This window comes from Stegostoma tigrinum, chromosome 1, assembly GCF_030684315.1.
Source record: "Stegostoma tigrinum isolate sSteTig4 chromosome 1, sSteTig4.hap1, whole genome shotgun sequence".
In the NCBI taxonomy this organism is placed as follows: Eukaryota; Metazoa; Chordata; class Chondrichthyes; order Orectolobiformes; family Stegostomatidae; genus Stegostoma; species Stegostoma tigrinum.
This window is the reverse complement of record NC_081354.1, coordinates 1,614,730-1,634,603: the sequence shown is the minus strand read 5'-3', so window position 1 is coordinate 1,634,603 and position 19,874 is coordinate 1,614,730. Positions and strand designations below refer to the sequence as shown.

Genomic DNA, 19,874 nt, shown 5'->3' with positions numbered 1-19,874 from the left:
GTTTGGCATGAATTGGAATTTCACTGTTTTTTGTGTTAACCTGCAGTTGCAGTGTCTGTGCCTCTGGGAGCCAGTGTTGAATTTTAGATGTTACTATCCCCATAATTTACAGTCCTCCATTGCAAGGAACAGAAACTCCTGTTACATGCACATTCTGACAGGCTAATTCTCCTAACCCTGCTCAATCTCCTTTTTTTATAGTACAGTTTAGAATGATCCCTGTTTGAAGAGTAACTTTTAATAGAGGATATTCCATTGCTCCAGGTTGAATCAAGTGAAATAAATTTGAAGTGACTACTTTCTACATATTTCTCCCCTTTTTAACATATTACAATTTGACTAAAGTCTGAAATAGTTATTGTTGAGTAAATGGAAGCTGGAACTTGTTGCAAAAAGTCCTGATTTATTCTCTATGCTTGACAGCTGCTGCTTTGAATTGTTGTTATTCCTGATTTAGTTTTCATTTCTTACAGGTTCCAATTACTTTGCTGGGTTTCAAGGATATTCCAACTACAGTAGTTACACTTACACGCCTGGGACCACAAACTCCAGTGCTGGAATGAAACACGGTAATTGTTACATCATAAAGTTCAGCAAATCAACAAGGCATTTTATATAAACAAGGTGTAGGGCTGGATGAACGCAGCATCCTCAGTCTAGACCTGAAATGTCAGCTTTCCTGCTCCTCTGATGCTGCTTGGCCTCCTGTGTTTATCCAGCTCTACACCTTGTTATCTCGGATTCTCCAGCATCTGCAGTTCCTACTATCTCAGAGGCATTTTATAGTTTGTCTAATATTCAGTGAGTGTAACAATACGAGGTTGAAGACGAGGAGGGGGCCTCTAGATTGTGGATATGGGATTTGTGAAGTTGTAGATTTTTATTTCTCTGTTTTCTGATGGGATGATCTGTTGCCTATCCCTGATTGCCCCTGAACAGAGAGCCTTGCTTGGCTATTTCGTAGCTGTTAGTCTGGAGACAGATTTCTCTCCATGAAGTTTCCTTCCCTAAGGGTGGGTGTTGGTTTCATGGACACTGTCCCTGATGTGAGCATTTGATTCCAGTTTTATTCATTGCCTTTAAATTTCACAAGTTGCTATTCTGGGATTTGAAATTGTGTCCCCAGAATACTAGTCTGGGGATTATGTCTGCCTTACTAGTTTAAATCCTAGACTCTATACAATGCTCCTGTCTCTGTGATGTTGTGATTAGTGAAAGGGTGGGTGGGGTCTTTACACTGCATAGGGCAGAAGTGAATCTAATGCTCACTTAGGAAAACCTCTAGGAGACATCTTGTAATTGAGGCCTTCCAGGTTTCCCCATCTGCCAACCTCTGTGTTCACTATTCAATTCCCTTTTAATCACCACCTTCACACAAACAAAATCTTCTTCTTGTTCTTCCGACAAGCTGCCCATCAGGTTCCTGCTGCTAAAGGAAACTCTGCTTGTGTTGCAGCTGTCTGTTGCCTGACTGAGAATTCCGATTGTGTGAAATCAGCTGTAAGCTCTACATCCAGCAACCAGCCAACACCCGAGGCTGGAGCTCAATCCGCTGGGATCATCGGTAACTCGGACGCTGCAGATCCAGCAGTAACTGCTGAAGAAACAGCAGCAAGTAAGTCAGTTGTGTTTTAGTGACTAAAGTCAAAAGAGCTGTTTTCTGATCAACAAAGTGTGGGGCTGGATGAACACAGCAGGCCAAGCAGCATCTCAGGAGCACAAAAGCTGACGTTTCCGGCCTAGACCCTTCATCAGAAAAGGACCCTTTCTGCTGAAGGGTCTAGGCCCGAAACATCAGCTTTCCTGCTCCTAAGATGCTGCTTGGCCTGCTGTGTTCATCCAGCCCCACACTTTGTTATCTCGGATTCTCCAGCATCTGCAGTTCCCATTATCTCTGTTTTCTGATCAGATGTTTTCAATTGGATTAATGTAAATAATTTCTGTAAGATTCAATGGCTGAACAGGGAAGAGAAAATCTAATCAAGACACCTTTGCTTTGTCATAGCTGAGTCCTCAGTCACTGACATCATACAGGTTACCATTGACCTGAAACTTAACTGGACTTTAGCTCTGTTTCTCTCACCACAAATGTAGCCACATCTGCTGGGTGTTTCCAGAACTTTGTTTTCTTTCCAATTTCATGCACCTCATTGTTCAAGATGGGAGCAGAGTATCAGGCCTGCGCTCGGGGCTCGCCCGCCTCCCATCTGCTTTCATTCATTTGTTTTCTTTTTTACTTTTGCTCTTTTTCTTTTTCTTTTTCTTTTCTCTTCATCATCTTTTCTTTAAAATCTGGTGAGTGGCAGGGGTCGAAGCTGCGTGAGGGAGGAGGCTAACGACGGCAGTGACATTAGAACGAGCTGGACACAGATCCACCCGACCCCGGGGTGTCTCCCTGAGTGAGGAACAGGTTCTCGGCTGACATTCACGGCCCGGGCTTGCAGGCTAGGCTGAAGACCCAGGTCCACAGCTAGGCCCGGGCACCTGAAGGAGCAGAAGCATCAATGAAAATTACAGTGAAGGATGAAGCCTGATCACTAGTGAGGAGGAGCATAAGGTCGGGAACAGGAGGGATGGAACCTACGCATCCCAGGCTCAAGGATCCAGCTCAGGAACAGTGGTCGCAGGAGTAGTCGTGGCAGAGACCCATAACCAAGACACCACAGCCCATTACCAAGACCCAAGAGACTGTCCAGATTCTCTGTAACAATGTCAAGCAGCGCCTGGGGAAGCAGCAGTGGAGAGAGGGAAGCAGAAGAATGAAAGACAAACTCTATCGCGGTAGAATCTTGGATTATATTCAGTGTTCCACCATGGTGCAGGAGCATGAAGACACCCCGCTTAACGTAAAAAAAAACATTTTTCACTTTTTAATATTCATGTGACAATAAATCCAAATCATCTGCAGTATTTTGCTTTCGTACACTTGTCATATTAAATAGATGCAGTGCAGTAGTGAGCTAGTTTCATGTCCTGCCATTGGAGATTATTTTCATTGTTTCAACTGCAAGTCTTCAAACTGAAAATAAATGAATGATGGCTAGTTATAATCTCACCTGATGGTAATACTGAACAGGTCAGATCCCAGAGTGAAACCTAACCGGACAGATCATAGTTTAGCTTGTTTAATTACTTAACATGATGGTTATGATCTGGTCGCCCCATTACAGGAAAGATGTAGAAGCATTGGAAAAGGTGCAGAGGAGATTTACCAGGATGTTGCCTGGTCTGGAGCGAAGGCCTTTTGAAGAAAAGCTGAGGGACTTGGGTCTGTTCTCATCGGAGAGAAGGAGGCTAAGAGGGGATTTAATAGAGACATATAAGATGATCAGAGGATTATATAGGGTGGACATTGAGAGTATTTTTCCGAGGATGTTGACTTCAGCTTGTACGAGGGGGCATAGCTACAAATTGAGGGGTGATAGATTTAAGACAGATGTCAGAGGCAGGTTCTTTACTCAGAGAGTGGGAAGGGCGTGGTACGCCCTGCTTGCCAATGTAGTTAACTGAGCCACATTAGGGGCATTTAAACAGTCCTTGGATAAGCATATGGGTAATGATGGGATAGTGTAGGGGGAGGGGCTTAGGATTAGTTCACAGGTCGGCGCAACATCGAGGGTCGAAGGGCCTGTTCTGCGCTGTATTGTTCTATGTTAGTCACTTAAACATATTCACACAAGGTTCCAGATTATCTTCAACAGACGAACAAATTCTGTTTATCTAGTGAACAAAAAATTTTGAAAAGATTAACTAGCTTTGAAAAGACAGCAAGATCTAAAGCACGCAACTAAACAAAGTTTCAATGTTTCTTGACACTGTTACAGAGACTCCAGTCCAGAGCAATTACCCCCACCCATCTCGACTCTTCAGCTCCTACTTGGCTGACTGTTGGGAAGTTTCCCAAATTAAATCCTTCTGCTGAGGTGAATTGTGCCCTGAATCCTGCTCCTATGAGGGTGACTAAATTAGCTGCTTCTTCAGTGTCTTCTGAAATGAATTTTTAAAAAAAACTTTCTCATTCAAGCTTCTTTCTGAAATTGAAAAAAATACTAATGGCCTTGATCACTCTACCCTGCAAACTTTGTTATTTCATTAATGCCATTGGGGTCTGAGTCATCAGCTCACTGAGAAAATATTGGATTTAAGTCACTGTTCCAGAAGGACTCATTCTGTATTTTTAAAGAAAATCTTTCATGGACATTACTAACACCCACCTGCGTCTGTTTTGAAATCCAAATTCCGAAATGTATGGAATTATATACTCTCTGTCTGTGTCTTCAGTCCCTGACCCCTGCTTCCCAGATCCTTATACTGATAGAAAGAAACATTGAAAACTGTGTAATGTTGAGAGCCAAACGTTTGCACAGTGCAGTGATTGAATGTTACTGAATGTTTTGGAATGACTGTTCTTTGTGGTGATTTGTTTTAGATCAATACTTCTTAGAAAAAGCCCTGACCCTTGCTGAGAGACATGCGAGTGCCCTGTTGGATTATTCTGTAACTGGTGACACCAAGATGTTGCTTGCTGTTCAGCGCCACCTCACTGCAGTTCAGGACCAAAACGGAGATACGTAAGTTATTCAAAGCTGTTGTGTCATATTATTCTTGTAGCAGTACTGCGCACTGCAGATGGCATTGAAGTTCGTCCAATTGATTCTAATTATTATTAGGGAGAATTTTACAGCAAAGAAACAGGCTCCTTGGCCGTCTGCTCTTATACGATACTGGTGTTCGTGATTTATCTCAGACTGCAGTTACTCCAGCACTTTACAACTAATGAGTTATTACTGAAGTGTACTCCTGGCTGGAATGTAGGAAATATGGCAGTCAATTTGCACACAAGGATTCCACAACAAAATAATGACCAGATAATCTGATTTTCTTTGTATCTGTTGAGACTAAATATTAATAGTTGTCAGAAATCTTTTACATCTAGCCAAGCCCTAAGTTTCACAACTCATCCAAAACATGCTTAACTTGACAGTGCAGTACTTCCTCAGTCCTGAAACTTGCTGGTGGGCTTAGGTCTCCGGAATGGGACTTGAATTCACCAAGACCCCAGTCTAACCTCCAACCCTGCCACCGTGTCAAGGTTAAAATCACACTTTTAATATTTAACAACATATGTAACTTCAAGTATTTTTAATTATAAATCTTCTAATAAGAATATTGCATCAGCAGACCATTTTCAAAGCCAGTATTTTTTTTCCCATTTTATTAATTTCATCTTACATAAGAGCCCAAACATTGTATTTCCTGCATTGCAGCTAGTTTTGTCTTCAAATCTCTCTTCACGACCCAGATCTCGAGATGCCTCACCCAGATCGCAGAGGTTCTTTACCACAACAGCAACTGTTAAAGTGTGTCAGTAAATAGTGTGAACCACATTGCACTGAAAAGTGCAAGAGGCTTTATTTATGCAGTAAAGTAAAAGGCTTCAAGGTGATTAGCCACGTTTATAAAATCTGTCTGAAACTTTCACTGGTACTGAAAGCCAGACATGCATGCTGGAGATACTGGGCAGTAGTACTAACAAAAGAAATAGCAGCAGGAGTGCTCTGTTTGGCTCCTCAAGACTGATTCACCCTTGAATGCTGTCATCCCTGATCATCGGCCTTCAATTTCTAGCTCACTCCCAATATTTTGAGTCTGCCAGAAATCAAAAATTTTAACCACCTTCCATAATGTCAAATCCCAATTGTTATGGTGTAGAATTCCAACAATTCAAAATTGTCTGCGTGAAGACACTTCCCCTCGGATATGACAAATATATTTCCTCAGCTAAAACCTAGAGGGAGACTTTGCTTAAAAAGTAAGGGTCACCCTCCCAGGACAGAGACGAGGAGAAATCTCTTCAGTAAGTGTTGTATGACTTTGGAACTCTGCCTCAGAAAGTGGAGGTGGCAAGGTAGTTAAATATTTTTAAATGAGCGATTCTTCTTAGACTGGGGTGCGAAGGGTTATTGGGGATAGATAGGAATGTAGAATTCACAATTCAAACAGATGTGCCATGATCTTATTGAATGGCAGACCAGATTTATAGGGCCAAATGGGCTAATTATGTTTCTAATTTGTACATTATTTTGTGTCCTGTGGTGCTGTAAAGTTCTAAAATCTCCAGAACATTCAACTATATTGTTCAAGATATATAGAGCACCACATCCAATGATTTTTCTTTGCCTTTTGTTGTCACTGACAGAGCTTTACATCTTGCAATTATTCATTTCCAATCTGGAGTGGTTCAACATCTTTTACAAGTCATCATCAGCCTTCCTGGACAAGACATCATCAACATGAGGAACGATCTTTATCAGGTACTTCTACTCAGTGCAGAATCTGGAAAGTTTCACTGGACTTTGACAGTTAACTGCATACCACAAGTTATAGAAGATATATTACACATAAGGGAATGAAATTCAAAACAGCTGTCTAATTGGAGGTTTGAAGTGAGAATTGTATGCACTGGCTGAATCCGACCGTGCGACATTTCTTCTTCTGCTATTTGAACGGTATTGAATCTATCAGTATTTACTCATTTTGTCCTTTTTTGAAAAATATAAATTGTCTTAATCTTCTTAATCAAATATGTTTTGTATGACATGTACAGTGTCCAGCTTGTAGCGGTAGACCAAACAAAGTAAAGGAATGGGCCATTCAGTCCACCTTACCTGTTCATGACCTAAATTGAACCAATTCCAAATAAACCCTGCTGTTTTCGCATTGCCCCGTATCAACCCCAAACTAATTCCAGTGCTCTGAGCTTTCCCATTGCTACTGATTTAATTTTTATCCCAATCTCCTCCAATGGTCCTGATGTAAATTACTCTATGGGATAAAATATTCAATGCTACAATGACCTACTGCACAAATAAAGTCCTCTAAACTTTCTTGTTTGTCAGACTCTTAAATCAATGTTTTCCCAAACAGACGATAATTTGCCACTGCTGGGATTATTCTGGTGAATCTACACTCTAGGCTTTTTGTGATTTTAAAGTTTTCTCTGTCTGATCAGGTGTCACACTTCTAAAGAAACTGTATTTTCTGCAAAGTTTGCATTCCTTCCATAGTTTTGAGTTCTGTACTCCTGTATAAACACAGAATGCAGATGGAAATTTAAACCTTTTTTTTGTCTGAACTGTAAGTCAGGTATCTTTGCAAGTTTGTTCTCAAGTGCAGCTATTTATTGTCCATTCCTAGTTACTCTACAGCCAGAGTCAGGCAGATCAATTCAGACAGAGTGAGATGGTCAGTTACATCCTGAAGCACTTAGAATCCCTTCATTGGGTTTTCAGAATAATCCAGACACTTGCTTGGACATTTCTCTGGTGTTGACCACAATTTGCTCAATTTATTGAATTCAGTTTAATTGAACCATGTTGACATTTGATCTCTTGATCTCAGCTATTGTTGGTTCACTCTTGTTATACATTGGATTTGAATTTCCAACTCTCGCTGCTCATTCACCCTTTCAAAGGGTTCTGTGTTCTGAAAACACATTGTGATGCACTGATGTGTCTTAATTGCATGTATCATCAGCCTATTTGTCTTATTTCACAGGTAGTGGTTTCCTCTCTCTATTAATAATCCAGAGGCACAGGATAATAAAAATGTGTCTAATTTCCTTGTTCCTGATATTTTCGGTAGCTCCTCACTACTTTTCAAACCTCCTCCTCCAGTGTCATTAGCTAGTTTCAAAAGTGCTCCACTGTACAAAGATCAAATCATCCATATTTTTTAGTTATTTACAGCATGTCAGCTTTGTTATGCCTGTACCTAACTCCCCTTTCCCAATGGCTCTAGAGAAGACGGTGAGCTTCCTTCTTGAATCACTGCAGTCCACATGCTGTAGATTGACCCACACTGCCCTTAGGGAGGAATTCCAGGATTCTGACCCGGCAACACTGAAGGAACAGTGATATATTTCCAAGACAAGGTGGTGAAACTTGGAGGGGAACTTGCAGATGGTGGTGTTCCCATGTAGCTACTGTCCTTATCTCACTGGATAGTAGTGTACGTGGGTTTGGAAGATGCTGTCTGAGGAGCTTTGGTGAATTTCTGCAGTGCACCTTTTAGACGAGACACACTGCTGCTACTGAGAATCAGTGTTGGAGGGAGTGGTGAATTTTGGGGGTGGGGGGAAGCAATAAAGTGTGATGGTTTGTCGTCGATGGTACCAAGCTTGTTGACTGTCATTAGAGCTGCATTAATCCAGGCAAGTGGGGAGTATTCCATCACATGTAATGATGATCATGCCTTTGAATGTCAAAGGGAGATATTGCTCAGCAAGTGTGGCTCAAATGTTACTCTCTCCCTATCAGCTCAAGCCCAGAAGTTTTTTAGGTCTGGCTGTGTGGGGCATGGGCTACTTAAATATTTAAGAAATTATGATGGATGTTGAGCATTACACAACAAACAGTGAATATCCATTCATCTGACCTGATGATGGTAGGAAGTTTATGATGGAGGAGCTAAAGATGGTTGGGTCCAGGACACCACCCTGAGGAACTCCTGCAGAGATGACTGACCACCCACAACCATATTCCTGTGTGTTAGGCTTGACTCCACCCATACAGCGTTTCCACAGATTCCGTTGTGTTCACTTATATTCAGATGGTAAATTAAGAGAGTATAAGTTGGTGCACCATTTTACTGCTGCTCCAGTCCAAAGAAGCTGAATTCTTTATTCTATCTAATATTGACCAATGGTTTGTTTACTTTCAGACACCATTGCACCTGGCAGTCATCACAAGACAGGCCGAGGTGGTCGAGTTATTGCTTCAAGCTGGAGCTGACATGAATCTCCTCGATTGCCTTGGAAACTCTGTTCTACACCTGGCAGCACAACAGGGAGATGTGAAGGTGCTCAATGTCCTCCTAAGCAAAAAGAACAAGCCTGTGGTAAAACTCCTCCATTTGCCAAATAATGCAGGTTTGTAGATTGAGAAATCAGCTCAATGACTGGGCCAAGAACTGGGCCCCTCTGGTGTCTGAAGTGCAGATTTGTTAAATCTCATTTGTTAATGTTGGGTGTATAGTCTAGAGTGAAAGGGACAACTGATCCTTTATTCCTCATGACACTTTTACTAGAATAAGTAACCATTCCTCAAAATGTTTTAGTTTTTACAGTTATGCTTATTTTTATAATTTACACCATTGAGAACTTTGGCTGTAGATCAGAATATACACACAATTTCTGTTGTAGAATTTATAAGGGTTTGGTTTTCTGTTGAGGCCCCGCGTTGTCGGAGAGCCAGCGCTGAGGGAGCACCTCGCTCCCAACAGCACTGACCTTCTGACAGTGTGGTAATGAATTAGTCCTGCACACAGGGCTTCGCGTTGGGATTTGTACTCAAATAGAACTGTCTGAAATAAAACTTGAATCCATGATTTTCAGGTGTGGGGTTTGGGACCATCCCACTCTACTCAGCTGTTTATAAATGTTTCTGTTGTGAATAGAGATGATTTGGAATTGATCCTTTAGAAGAATATTCCCCTTACGATCCATGATACTGAGATTTTCATTATATATGGCATAAAAATGAAAACTCAATTTGATTATATTTCCAGACAGAATACTGTTAAAGTCAGTTAGCATTCAGACAGAAGGTTGAGAGAAAGATAAGTTGAAACATTTAAGAAGAAAATGTTTTAAAATAAAACAATGGGAATGGTTATTTCTCATATGGTAGTTACATTATTCATTTGCTGCCCTTGATTGATTTGTAATTAATCAATAATAATTGATTTATTATATTTGAATGTTATAAATGATCCTTACATAGAGGATTGATGCCAAGTATTTATTAAACACCTTGCTGAATGCTTTGATCAGGTCTTACGGAGCTCACTCTTCAAATCACTTCAGTTGGCAACATCAGAAATTAATATTCTTGAAGAAAGATGAGCCGTCTGCATTTGTTGATTTACTTGAATGGACTGTTTTAAATGGAGCGGACAAAGGTTCTGTATTAATTGACACAAGCTTTCCCATCCTCTTCCAACATTCTAAATATGCTTTTTCCAATTGTCAGGTTCCAATTCAAATTTCCCATTGCACAGGACACAGATTGTTCATTGATTATTGTAACAGTTGCCAAAAGTAACAAGTAAGGAATATTTGTTTGTAAACTAACACATAGTTGCTAATCTTCTGCCGTCTTTTTTAGGTTTCAACGTTGTTCACCTGGCTGTGTTAGCGAATAGTCTGTCGTCCCTGAGGCAGCTGATTGCAGCTGGCGCTGATGTGGATTCTCCTGAGCAGCAAGCAGGTCGCACTGCACTCCACCTCGCAGTCGAGCAGGAAAACATCTCCTTGGCTGGTAGTCTCCTCCTGGAGGTGCATTTTGTCATGTTTTTATATCTCGACATCTCAGATCTCTTCATAGCTAATGTAGTACTTTTAGAAGGCGCTATTGTTGTGAAGCAAGCAGGAAATGCTGAAGAAACTCAGGTCTGGCAGCATCTGTAGAGAGAGAGAAACAGCATTAACATTTCGAATCCTATGTGACTCTTCAACCTGAAATGTTAGTTGTTTCTCTCTGTCGACAGATGCCAGAACTGCTAAACTTTTCCAGCATTTTCTGTGTTATGTCATTTTTTCAATACCCTGCAGAATTTTGCTTTCTTAAACTATTGCCCTGAACCACCTTCAACATCGCGGCGCTCCCTCAGCACCGACCCTCCGACGGCGCGGCGCTCCCTCAGCACCGACCCTCCGACGGCGCGGCGCTCCCTCAGCACCGACCCTCCGACGGCGCGGCGCTCCCTCAGCACCGACCCTCCGACGGCGCGGCGCTCCCTCAGCACCGACCCTCCGACGGCGCGGCGCTCCCTCAGCACCGACCCTCCGACGGCGCGGCGCTCCCTCAGCACCGACCCTCCGACGGCGCGGCGCTCCCTCAGCACCGACCCTCCGACGGCGCGGCGCTCCCTCAGCACCGACCCTCCGACGGCGCGGCGCTCCCTCAGCACCGACCCTCCGACGGCGCGGCGCTCCCTCAGCACCGACCCTCCGACGGCGCGGCGCTCCCTCAGCACCGACCCTCCGACGGCGCGGCGCTCCCTCAGCACCGACCCTCCGACGGCGCGGCGCTCCCTCAGCACCGACCCTCCGACGGCGCGGCGCTCCCTCAGCACCGACACTCCGACGGCGCGGCGCTCCCTCAGCACCGACCCTCCGACGGCGCGGCGCTCCCTCAGCACCGACCCTCCGACGGCGCGGCGCTCCCTCAGCACCGACCCTCCGACGGCGCGGCGCTCCCTCAGCACCGACCCTCCGACGGCGCGGCGCTCCCTCAGCACCGACCCTCCGACGGCGCGGCGCTCCCTCAGCACCGACCCTCCGACGGCGCGGCGCTCCCTCAGCACCGACCCTCCGACGGCGCGGCGCTCCCTCAGCACCGACCCTCCGACGGCGCGGCGCTCCCTCAGCACCGGCCCTCCGACGGCGCGGCGCTCCCTCAGCACCGGCCCTCCGACGGCGCGGCGCTCCCTCAGCACCGGCCCTCCGACGGCGCGGCGCTCCCTCAGCACCGGCCCTCCGACGGCGCGGCGCTCCCTCAGCACCGGCCCTCCGACGGCGCGGCGCTCCCTCAGCACCGGCCCTCCGACGGCGCGGCGCTCCCTCAGCACCGGCCCTCCGACGGCGCGGCGCTCCCTCAGCACCGGCCCTCCGACGGCGCGGCGCTCCCTCAGCACCGGCCCTCCGACGGCGCGGCGCTCCCTCAGCACCGGCCCTCCGACGGCGCGGCGCTCCCTCAGCACCGGCCCTCCGACGGCGCGGCGCTCCCTCAGCACCGGCCCTCCGACGGCGCGGCGCTCCCTCAGCACCGGCCCTCCGACGGCGCGGCGCTCCCTCAGCACCGGCCCTCCGACGGCGCGGCGCTCCCTCAGCACCGGCCCTCCGACGGCGCGGCGCTCCCTCAGCACCGGCCCTCCGACGGCGCGGCGCTCCCTCAGCACCGGCCCTCCGACGGCGCGGCGCTCCCTCAGCACCGGCCCTCCGACGGCGCGGCGCTCCCTCAGCACCGGCCCTCCGACGGCGCGGCGCTCCCTCAGCACCGGCCCTCCGACGGCGCGGCGCTCCCTCAGCACCGGCCCTCCGACGGCGCGGCGCTCCCTCAGCACCGGCCCTCCGACGGCGCGGCGCTCCCTCAGCACCGGCCCTCCGACGGCGCGGCGCTCCCTCAGCACCGGCCCTCCGACGGCGCGGCGCTCCCTCAGCACCGGCCCTCCGACGGCGCGGCGCTCCCTCAGCACCGGCCCTCCGACGGCGCGGCGCTCCCTCAGCACCGGCCCTCCGACGGCGCGGCGCTCCCTCAGCACCGGCCCTCCGACGGCGCGGCGCTCCCTCAGCACCGGCCCTCCGACGGCGCGGCGCTCCCTCAGCACCGGCCCTCCGACGGCGCGGCGCTCCCTCAGCACCGGCCCTCCGACGGCGCGGCGCTCCCTCAGCACCGGCCCTCCGACGGCGCGGCGCTCCCTCAGCACCGGCCCTCCGACGGCGCGGCGCTCCCTCAGCACCGGCCCTCCGACGGCGCGGCGCTCCCTCAGCACCGGCCCTCCGACGGCGCGGCGCTCCCTCAGCACCGGCCCTCCGACGGCGCGGCGCTCCCTCAGCACCGGCCCTCCGACGGCGCGGCGCTCCCTCAGCACCGGCCCTCCGACGGCGCGGCGCTCCCTCAGCACCGGCCCTCCGACGGCGCGGCGCTCCCTCAGCACCGGCCCTCCGACGGCGCGGCGCTCCCTCAGCACCGGCCCTCCGACGGCGCGGCGCTCCCTCAGCACCGGCCCTCCGACGGCGCGGCGCTCCCTCAGCACCGGCCCTCCGACGGCGCGGCGCTCCCTCAGCACCGGCCCTCCGACGGCGCGGCGCTCCCTCAGCACCGGCCCTCCGACGGCGCGGCGCTCCCTCAGCACCGGCCCTCCGACGGCGCGGCGCTCCCTCAGCACCGGCCCTCCGACGGCGCGGCGCTCCCTCAGCACCGGCCCTCCGACGGCGCGGCGCTCCCTCAGCACCGGCCCTCCGACGGCGCGGCGCTCCCTCAGCACCGGCCCTCCGACGGCGCGGCGCTCCCTCAGCACCGGCCCTCCGACGGCGCGGCGCTCCCTCAGCACCGGCCCTCCGACGGCGCGGCGCTCCCTCAGCACCGGCCCTCCGACGGCGCGGCGCTCCCTCAGCACCGGCCCTCCGACGGCGCGGCGCTCCCTCAGCACCGGCCCTCCGACGGCGCGGCGCTCCCTCAGCACCGGCCCTCCGACGGCGCGGCGCTCCCTCAGCACCGGCCCTCCGACGGCGCGGCGCTCCCTCAGCACCGGCCCTCCGACGGCGCGGCGCTCCCTCTGCACCGGCCCTCCGACGGCGCGGCGCTCCCTCTGCACCGGCCCTCCGACGGCGCGGCGCTCCCTCTGCACCGGCCCTCCGACGGCGCGGCGCTCCCTCTGCACCGGCCCTCCGACGGCGCGGCGCTCCCTCTGCACCGGCCCTCCGACGGCGCGGCGCTCCCTCTGCACCGGCCCTCCGACGGCGCGGCGCTCCCTCTGCACCGGCCCTCCGACGGCGCGGCGCTCCCTCTGCACCGGCCCTCCGACGGCGCGGCGCTCCCTCTGCACCGGCCCTCCGACGGCGCGGCGCTCCCTCTGCACCGGCCCTCCGACGGCGCGGCGCTCCCTCAGCACCGGCCCTCCGACGGCGCGGCGCTCCCTCAGCACCGGCCCTCCGACGGCGCGGCGCTCCCTCAGCACCGGCCCTCCGACGGCGCGGCGCTCCCTCAGCACCGGCCCTCCGACGGCGCGGCGCTCCCTCAGCACCGGCCCTCCGACGGCGCGGCGCTCCCTCTGCACCGGCCCTCCGACGGCGCGGCGCTCCCTCTGCACCGGCCCTCCGACGGCGCGGCGCTCCCTCTGCACCGGCCCTCCGACGGCGCGGCGCTCCCTCTGCACCGGCCCTCCGACGGCGCGGCGCTCCCTCTGCACCGGCCCTCCGACGGCGCGGCGCTCCCTCTGCACCGGCCCTCCGACGGCGCGGCGCTCCCTCTGCACCGGCCCTCCGACGGCGCGGCGCTCCCTCTGCACCGGCCCTCCGACGGCGCGGCGCTCCCTCTGCACCGGCCCTCCGACGGCGCGGCGCTCCCTCTGCACCGGCCCTCCGACGGCGCGGCGCTCCCTCTGCACCGGCCCTCCGACGGCGCGGCGCTCCCTCTGCACCGGCCCTCCGACGGCGCGGCGCTCCCTCTGCACCGGCCCTCCGACGGCGCGGCGCTCCCTCTGCACCGGCCCTCCGACGGCGCGGCGCTCCCTCTGCACCGGCCCTCCGACGGCGCGGCGCTCCCTCTGCACCGGCCCTCCGACGGCGCGGCGCTCCCTCTGCACCGGCCCTCCGACGGCGCGGCGCTCCCTCTGCACCGGCCCTCCGACGGCGCGGCGCTCCCTCTGCACCGGCCCTCCGACGGCGCGGCGCTCCCTCTGCACCGGCCCTCCGACGGCGCGGCGCTCCCTCTGCACCGGCCCTCCGACGGCGCGGCGCTCCCTCAGCACCGGCCCTCCGACGGCGCGGCGCTCCCTCAGCACCGGCCCTCCGACGGCGCGGCGCTCCCTCAGCACCGGCCCTCCGACGGCGCGGCGCTCCCTCAGCACCGGCCCTCCGACGGCGCGGCGCTCCCTCAGCACCGGCCCTCCGACGGCGCGGCGCTCCCTCAGCACCGGCCCTCCGACGGCGCGGCGCTCCCTCAGCACCGGCCCTCCGACGGCGCGGCGCTCCCTCAGCACCGGCCCTCCGACGGCGCGGCGCTCCCTCAGCACCGGCCCTCCGACGGCGCGGCGCTCCCTCAGCACCGGCCCTCCGACGGCGCGGCGCTCCCTCAGCACCGGCCCTCCGACGGCGCGGCGCTCCCTCAGCACCGGCCCTCCGACGGCGCGGCGCTCCCTCAGCACCGGCCCTCCGACGGCGCGGCGCTCCCTCAGCACCGGCCCTCCGACGGCGCGGCGCTCCCTCAGCACCGGCCCTCCGACGGCGCGGCGCTCCCTCAGCACCGGCCCTCCGACGGCGCGGCGCTCCCTCAGCACCGGCCCTCCGACGGCGCGGCGCTCCCTCAGCACCGGCCCTCCGACGGCGCGGCGCTCCCTCAGCACCGGCCCTCCGACGGCGCGGCGCTCCCTCAGCACCGACCCTCCGACGGCGCGGCGCTCCCTCAGCACCGACCCTCCGACGGCGCGGCGCTCCCTCAGCACCGACCCTCCGACGGCGCGGCGCTCCCTCAGCACCGACCCTCCGACGGCGCGGCGCTCCCTCAGCACCGACCCTCCGACGGCGCGGCGCTCCCTCAGCACCGACCCTCCGACGGCGCGGCGCTCCCTCAGCACCGACCCTCCGGCGCGGCGCTCCCTCAGCACCGACCCTCCGACGGCGCGGCGCTCCCTCAGCACCGACCCTCCGACGGCGCGGCGCTCCCTCAGCACCGACCCTCCGACGGCGCGGCGCTCCCTCAGCACCGACCCTCCGACGGCGCGGCGCTCCCTCAGCACCGACCCTCCGACGGCGCGGCGCTCCCTCAGCACCGACCCTCCGACGGCGCGGCGCTCCCTCAGCACCGACCCTCCGACGGCGCGGCGCTCCCTCAGCACCGACCCTCCGACGGCGCGGCGCTCCCTCAGCACCGACCCTCCGACGGCGCGGCGCTCCCTCAGCACCGACCCTCCGACGGCGCGGCGCTCCCTCAGCACCGACCCTCCGACGGCGCGGCGCTCCCTCAGCACCGACCCTCCGACGGCGCGGCGCTCCCTCAGCACCGACCCTCCGACGGCGCGGCGCTCCCTCAGCACCGACCCTCCGACGGCGCGGCGCTCCCTCTGACCTGTAATCGTACTGGGTAGTCAGCTCTGAATTGCACTGCAATGTTTGAACAGAAATTGAATGCACTCTGACTCACAGTTGTGTACTGTCAGGGCATAGTCTCAGAATAAAGGGCATCAGTTTAAAATTGAGGTGAGGAGGAATTTCTTCTTATGGGGTCCTGAGTACTTGGAATTGCTTGCCACTGAGAGCTAACGGGCAAAGCCCTTCTGTATATTTGAGGCTGAGTTAGATTGTCGATCAGTTGGGGACTCGAGGGTTGTGGGGAATGGGCAGGAAAGTGAATGTGAGAATTTTGGATCAACCCATGATCCTGTTGAATGGCAGAGCAGACACAAGGCTGAATGGCCTACTCCTGCTCCTATTTCTTCTGGTCTACAAGTGAGCCCAGCTGACACTGTTGAAAATAATTCATGTTCAAATTCTGAAAGTCATGATTTTACAGGTTTCTTGTAATCATCTGTTTACTTTTTCAAATAAGACGAACCTGGAAATGTTGAATTACTGCATATTTAGTGGAGGGAAGTTGTGGGATCTGATCAACATTGTAGTAGTAATTAGCTGGACACTTGTTTTGCAGGCGCTTATTAAATGCAGCTGCTGGAAGGTTGACTTAGCTGACCTTTTCTGATTCATTGTTTTTGATATCATTACCTTTTGTTGCTGAATTTGTTCATTTAAAAACTCATTCCCTCTAGTGGTGAACTCAGGTTGTGCTGTCAGTGACTGGGACAGTTTCCTTCTCTCTCTCTGCCCTATGCCTGACTGACTCATGAGAGCTGGCACCAGCAGGAAATCCCCCAAAGTTAATTCTCTGAATGCTCACGCTCCGTTTGAAACCACAGAATCCTCTAATGAAGCTGTCTGTAGTTTTCACAACATGGCTTATTGAAATTGGGGTTCCTGAGGTACCTGTTTGTACACTGGAACTTTTTGGCAACATGGATGAAAATGAAAAGATAGTATACCTGTCACCGTGGTTACCAAAAATCAGATACATTGAAGACAGTGTGCTGGGTTTCTATTTAAATACTGCCTTCGCAGCATCAGTATCCCAAAGTGCTTGATGTTTTGAAGTGTGATTCCTGTGTAGGAAAAATCACAGTTACACAGCAAGCTCCCACAGATGGTGTGAAAATGATCAGCTAATCCACTTTCAATTATGTTATTTGGAGAATGTTAAAGCTGTTACAGCAAATGTATCCAACAGTAATAATGTGCTGTGGTTTAATCCTCAGGGCAGTGCAGAAGTCGATGCCACCACTTTTGATGGGTCTACAGCTCTTCACATTGCAGCAGGAAGAGGCTATACCAAACTCTGTGCCTTACTAATAGCAGCAGGTATGTACCGGAATGTTTTGTGTTATGATGGAATGCCTCATTGAGCAGTTCTGGTTCTTTCAAGGCTGATGTTAAAAGCACTACATGGAGCAGTGCTGTGAATCTCAGACTTTGCACAGGAAGGCTCAGTATGCTGTCCTGTGAAACGAAGGAATAGCCTGCATCCCTGGGATTGGACTGAAATGTTACCGGAGAGTAATCACTCTTGTTTTGCGCATCCTCCCGCATCTGCACTGCAGCTCACCAGAGGCTGGTTACTGTAAGCACTCACCAAGGTTTTTTTAAACCACAGCTGAGACTGAGCACTTCATGAACCACCCAGTCGCACCCACACCGAGATTGCATGCTGACTGGCACACACAGGAAGTAAGTCCACCGTATCCCATTAGAAATCATTCAGTCAGCTCTTGTCAGTGCTGGCTGTTTGAAGGAACTATCCATGTAACCCCCTGGTCTTGCCCCATGGACTTACAGTTTTGTTTTTATTTCTCAGCTAGTTCTCTGATTCCCTTTTGAAATTTCTTGTCGAATCTACTTCCACTGTGTGCCCTTTCATGCAGATCACAACTCAGTGTTGATTTTTGTTTTCCCTTTGCATTCAATTACCTTAAATCTGTCTCCTCTGGTTGGCTTTTCAAGATTGGAAAAAATCATTGCCATATTACTGTCAGAAACCCTCAGTAATTTGTTGTTGTTTGGTTCATTGTCTTTGCCTTAACTTGCTCAACATTAAGGATACCTTACTCGTGGGATAACTTACTGAAATGATTTGTATTCCAATGAACTAAACAAAGCCATCTTAAAATGACTTTTTTTTATATATGGTAATCCAGAGAATAAAGGTTTTGGTTATTTGTTAACCTGGTGTCTGGAATCTAAATTTTTCAGGTGCAGATCCACATATCGAGAATCATGAGCCACTGGATGACAAAACTGATGAATCTGTTGAAGATGATGATGAAGGAATCTTTCATGGTACCACACCCTTGGACATGTCAGCCTCAGAAGAGGTAAGAATGCTAGTACCAGGCTGAAATAAGAAAACACCTAGCAGACTCACTAATCGAATATTTGAAGAAAAACATTAACTTCAGCGTTGCTGATCACAGCCCCAGGATGTCCTGAAATGTTCTGTAATTAATTAGTCCCACTGCTCTGAAAATAATTCCTTCTCCATATGTTTGTTCATGTTACTTATGAATTATAAATTTCAATTTATAAATTATTGCATCTGTTTCTACTGCCCTTTCAAAGTAGCATACTTCAGTTCACAAAAACTTGATTTTGTGAAATCAAGGTCGAAACAGGCCCTTCAGCCCAACAAGTCCACACCACCCTGTGAAGCATCCCACACACCCCTGAACACTGTGGGGCAATTTAGCATGGCCAATCCACCGAGCCTGCACATCTTTGGACTGTGGGAGGAAACCAGACCACCCAGAGGAAACCCACACAGACACGGGGAGAATGTGCAAACTCCGCACAGACAGTTGCCCGAGGTTGGAATCGAACCTGGGTCCCTGGCGCTGTGAGGCTGCAGTGCTAACCACTGAGCCAGCGTGCCACCCATGATAAGATTTGAAAAATACTCCATGTTGCCTTTTTCAGATTTTTTCCAATTGTCTTAAATTCCTTTATTAGGGAATTGGGGGAATATGTTTGTATGGATTTCAGATATTTATAATTTACTTCTTGTCCATTAAGCAAATGGAGTTTGGAAGGCTGTAACTTAATAGTGTGCCTTAGTTATTTACAATATATAAAAATGACTTTGATGAGGAGAATGAGCATGATGCATCCAAATTTGCTGACAGTTAAGAGGTTGGCTGGAAAAATGAACTGCAAAGAGGATTTAAGACTGCAAAGAAATCTGTAAACAGGTTGAGTGAGTGGGTAAGAATGTGGTGAAGTATGAAGCTATCTACTTTAGTAGCAAGAAAAGTCAAGGATGGAGAACAGTTAGTATTTGGAGGGACCCTAATGTCTCTGTCACAATAAGTTGATGGAAAAGCAATTACTTAAGAAAACAGATTGTATGTTAGCCTTTGTTACAAAGCAACTAAATGAAGTCATCTTACATTATGAAGTTAGGTTAGGAATCTTTGAAATTCTCTACCTCAGAGAGCTGGTTCTGCTCAATTGTTGAGAATGTTTTTAGGGAGTAATGTGGGAAGCCGGAGTTGAGGTAGAGATTCAGCTGTGATCAGACTCAGTGGAGGAGAATGCATGAAGGAACAAATAGCTTGTTTGTGCTTTTACTGTATGTGTTATAGTTCTGGGTAGTAAAATGTTTGTGAGCTGTTTGATTTATTAACGGATATTGCTTTTCCAGGTTTATGACATTCTGAACGGTAAACCATACCAACCAAAACCTGCACCTGCAGCTCCTTTCCCACAAGGTAATAACTAGCTATTTTTCAAAGGAGCATTTTGTCACTCCTTCAGAGTTACAACATTACACAGAGCATGTTTAAATATGATGCACAGCCTCTCAATTCTATAATCTGGAGTCTCGTGGTCAGAAGTTAGAGTTTGATTATTATGCTAAATGTGAAAATAAAATTATTTAACAGCTGACATTTCTAGTTAATTGACAACAAACCAGCTTCAATGGGGACCTGTCATAGCATTAAAGATTTGCTGCAGGATTTTAACCAGTTATGAAACTGACGAGGAAAATATC

General features: G+C 51.4%; 1 protein-coding gene across 4 annotated transcripts in view; it reads left to right on the top strand.

Annotated features, from left to right (window-relative positions):
* Window positions 1-19,874, top strand: part of LOC125450732 (nuclear factor NF-kappa-B p105 subunit-like) — a 92,894-nt gene that overhangs the window by 68,907 nt on the left and 4,113 nt on the right. For all 4 annotated transcript variants that reach the window (XM_048526825.2, XM_048526832.2, XM_048526843.2 and 1 more), the window contains exons 13-21: window positions 474-569; window positions 1,457-1,615; window positions 4,430-4,571; window positions 6,200-6,314; window positions 8,722-8,929; window positions 10,167-10,336; window positions 17,089-17,191; window positions 18,080-18,201; window positions 19,524-19,590. In XM_048526825.2, coding sequence (XP_048382782.1) covers window positions 474-569; window positions 1,457-1,615; window positions 4,430-4,571; window positions 6,200-6,314; window positions 8,722-8,929; window positions 10,167-10,336; window positions 17,089-17,191; window positions 18,080-18,201; window positions 19,524-19,590 — 1,182 coding nt within the window. The remainder of the gene's footprint in view (window positions 1-473; window positions 570-1,456; window positions 1,616-4,429; window positions 4,572-6,199; window positions 6,315-8,721; window positions 8,930-10,166; window positions 10,337-17,088; window positions 17,192-18,079; window positions 18,202-19,523; window positions 19,591-19,874) is intronic.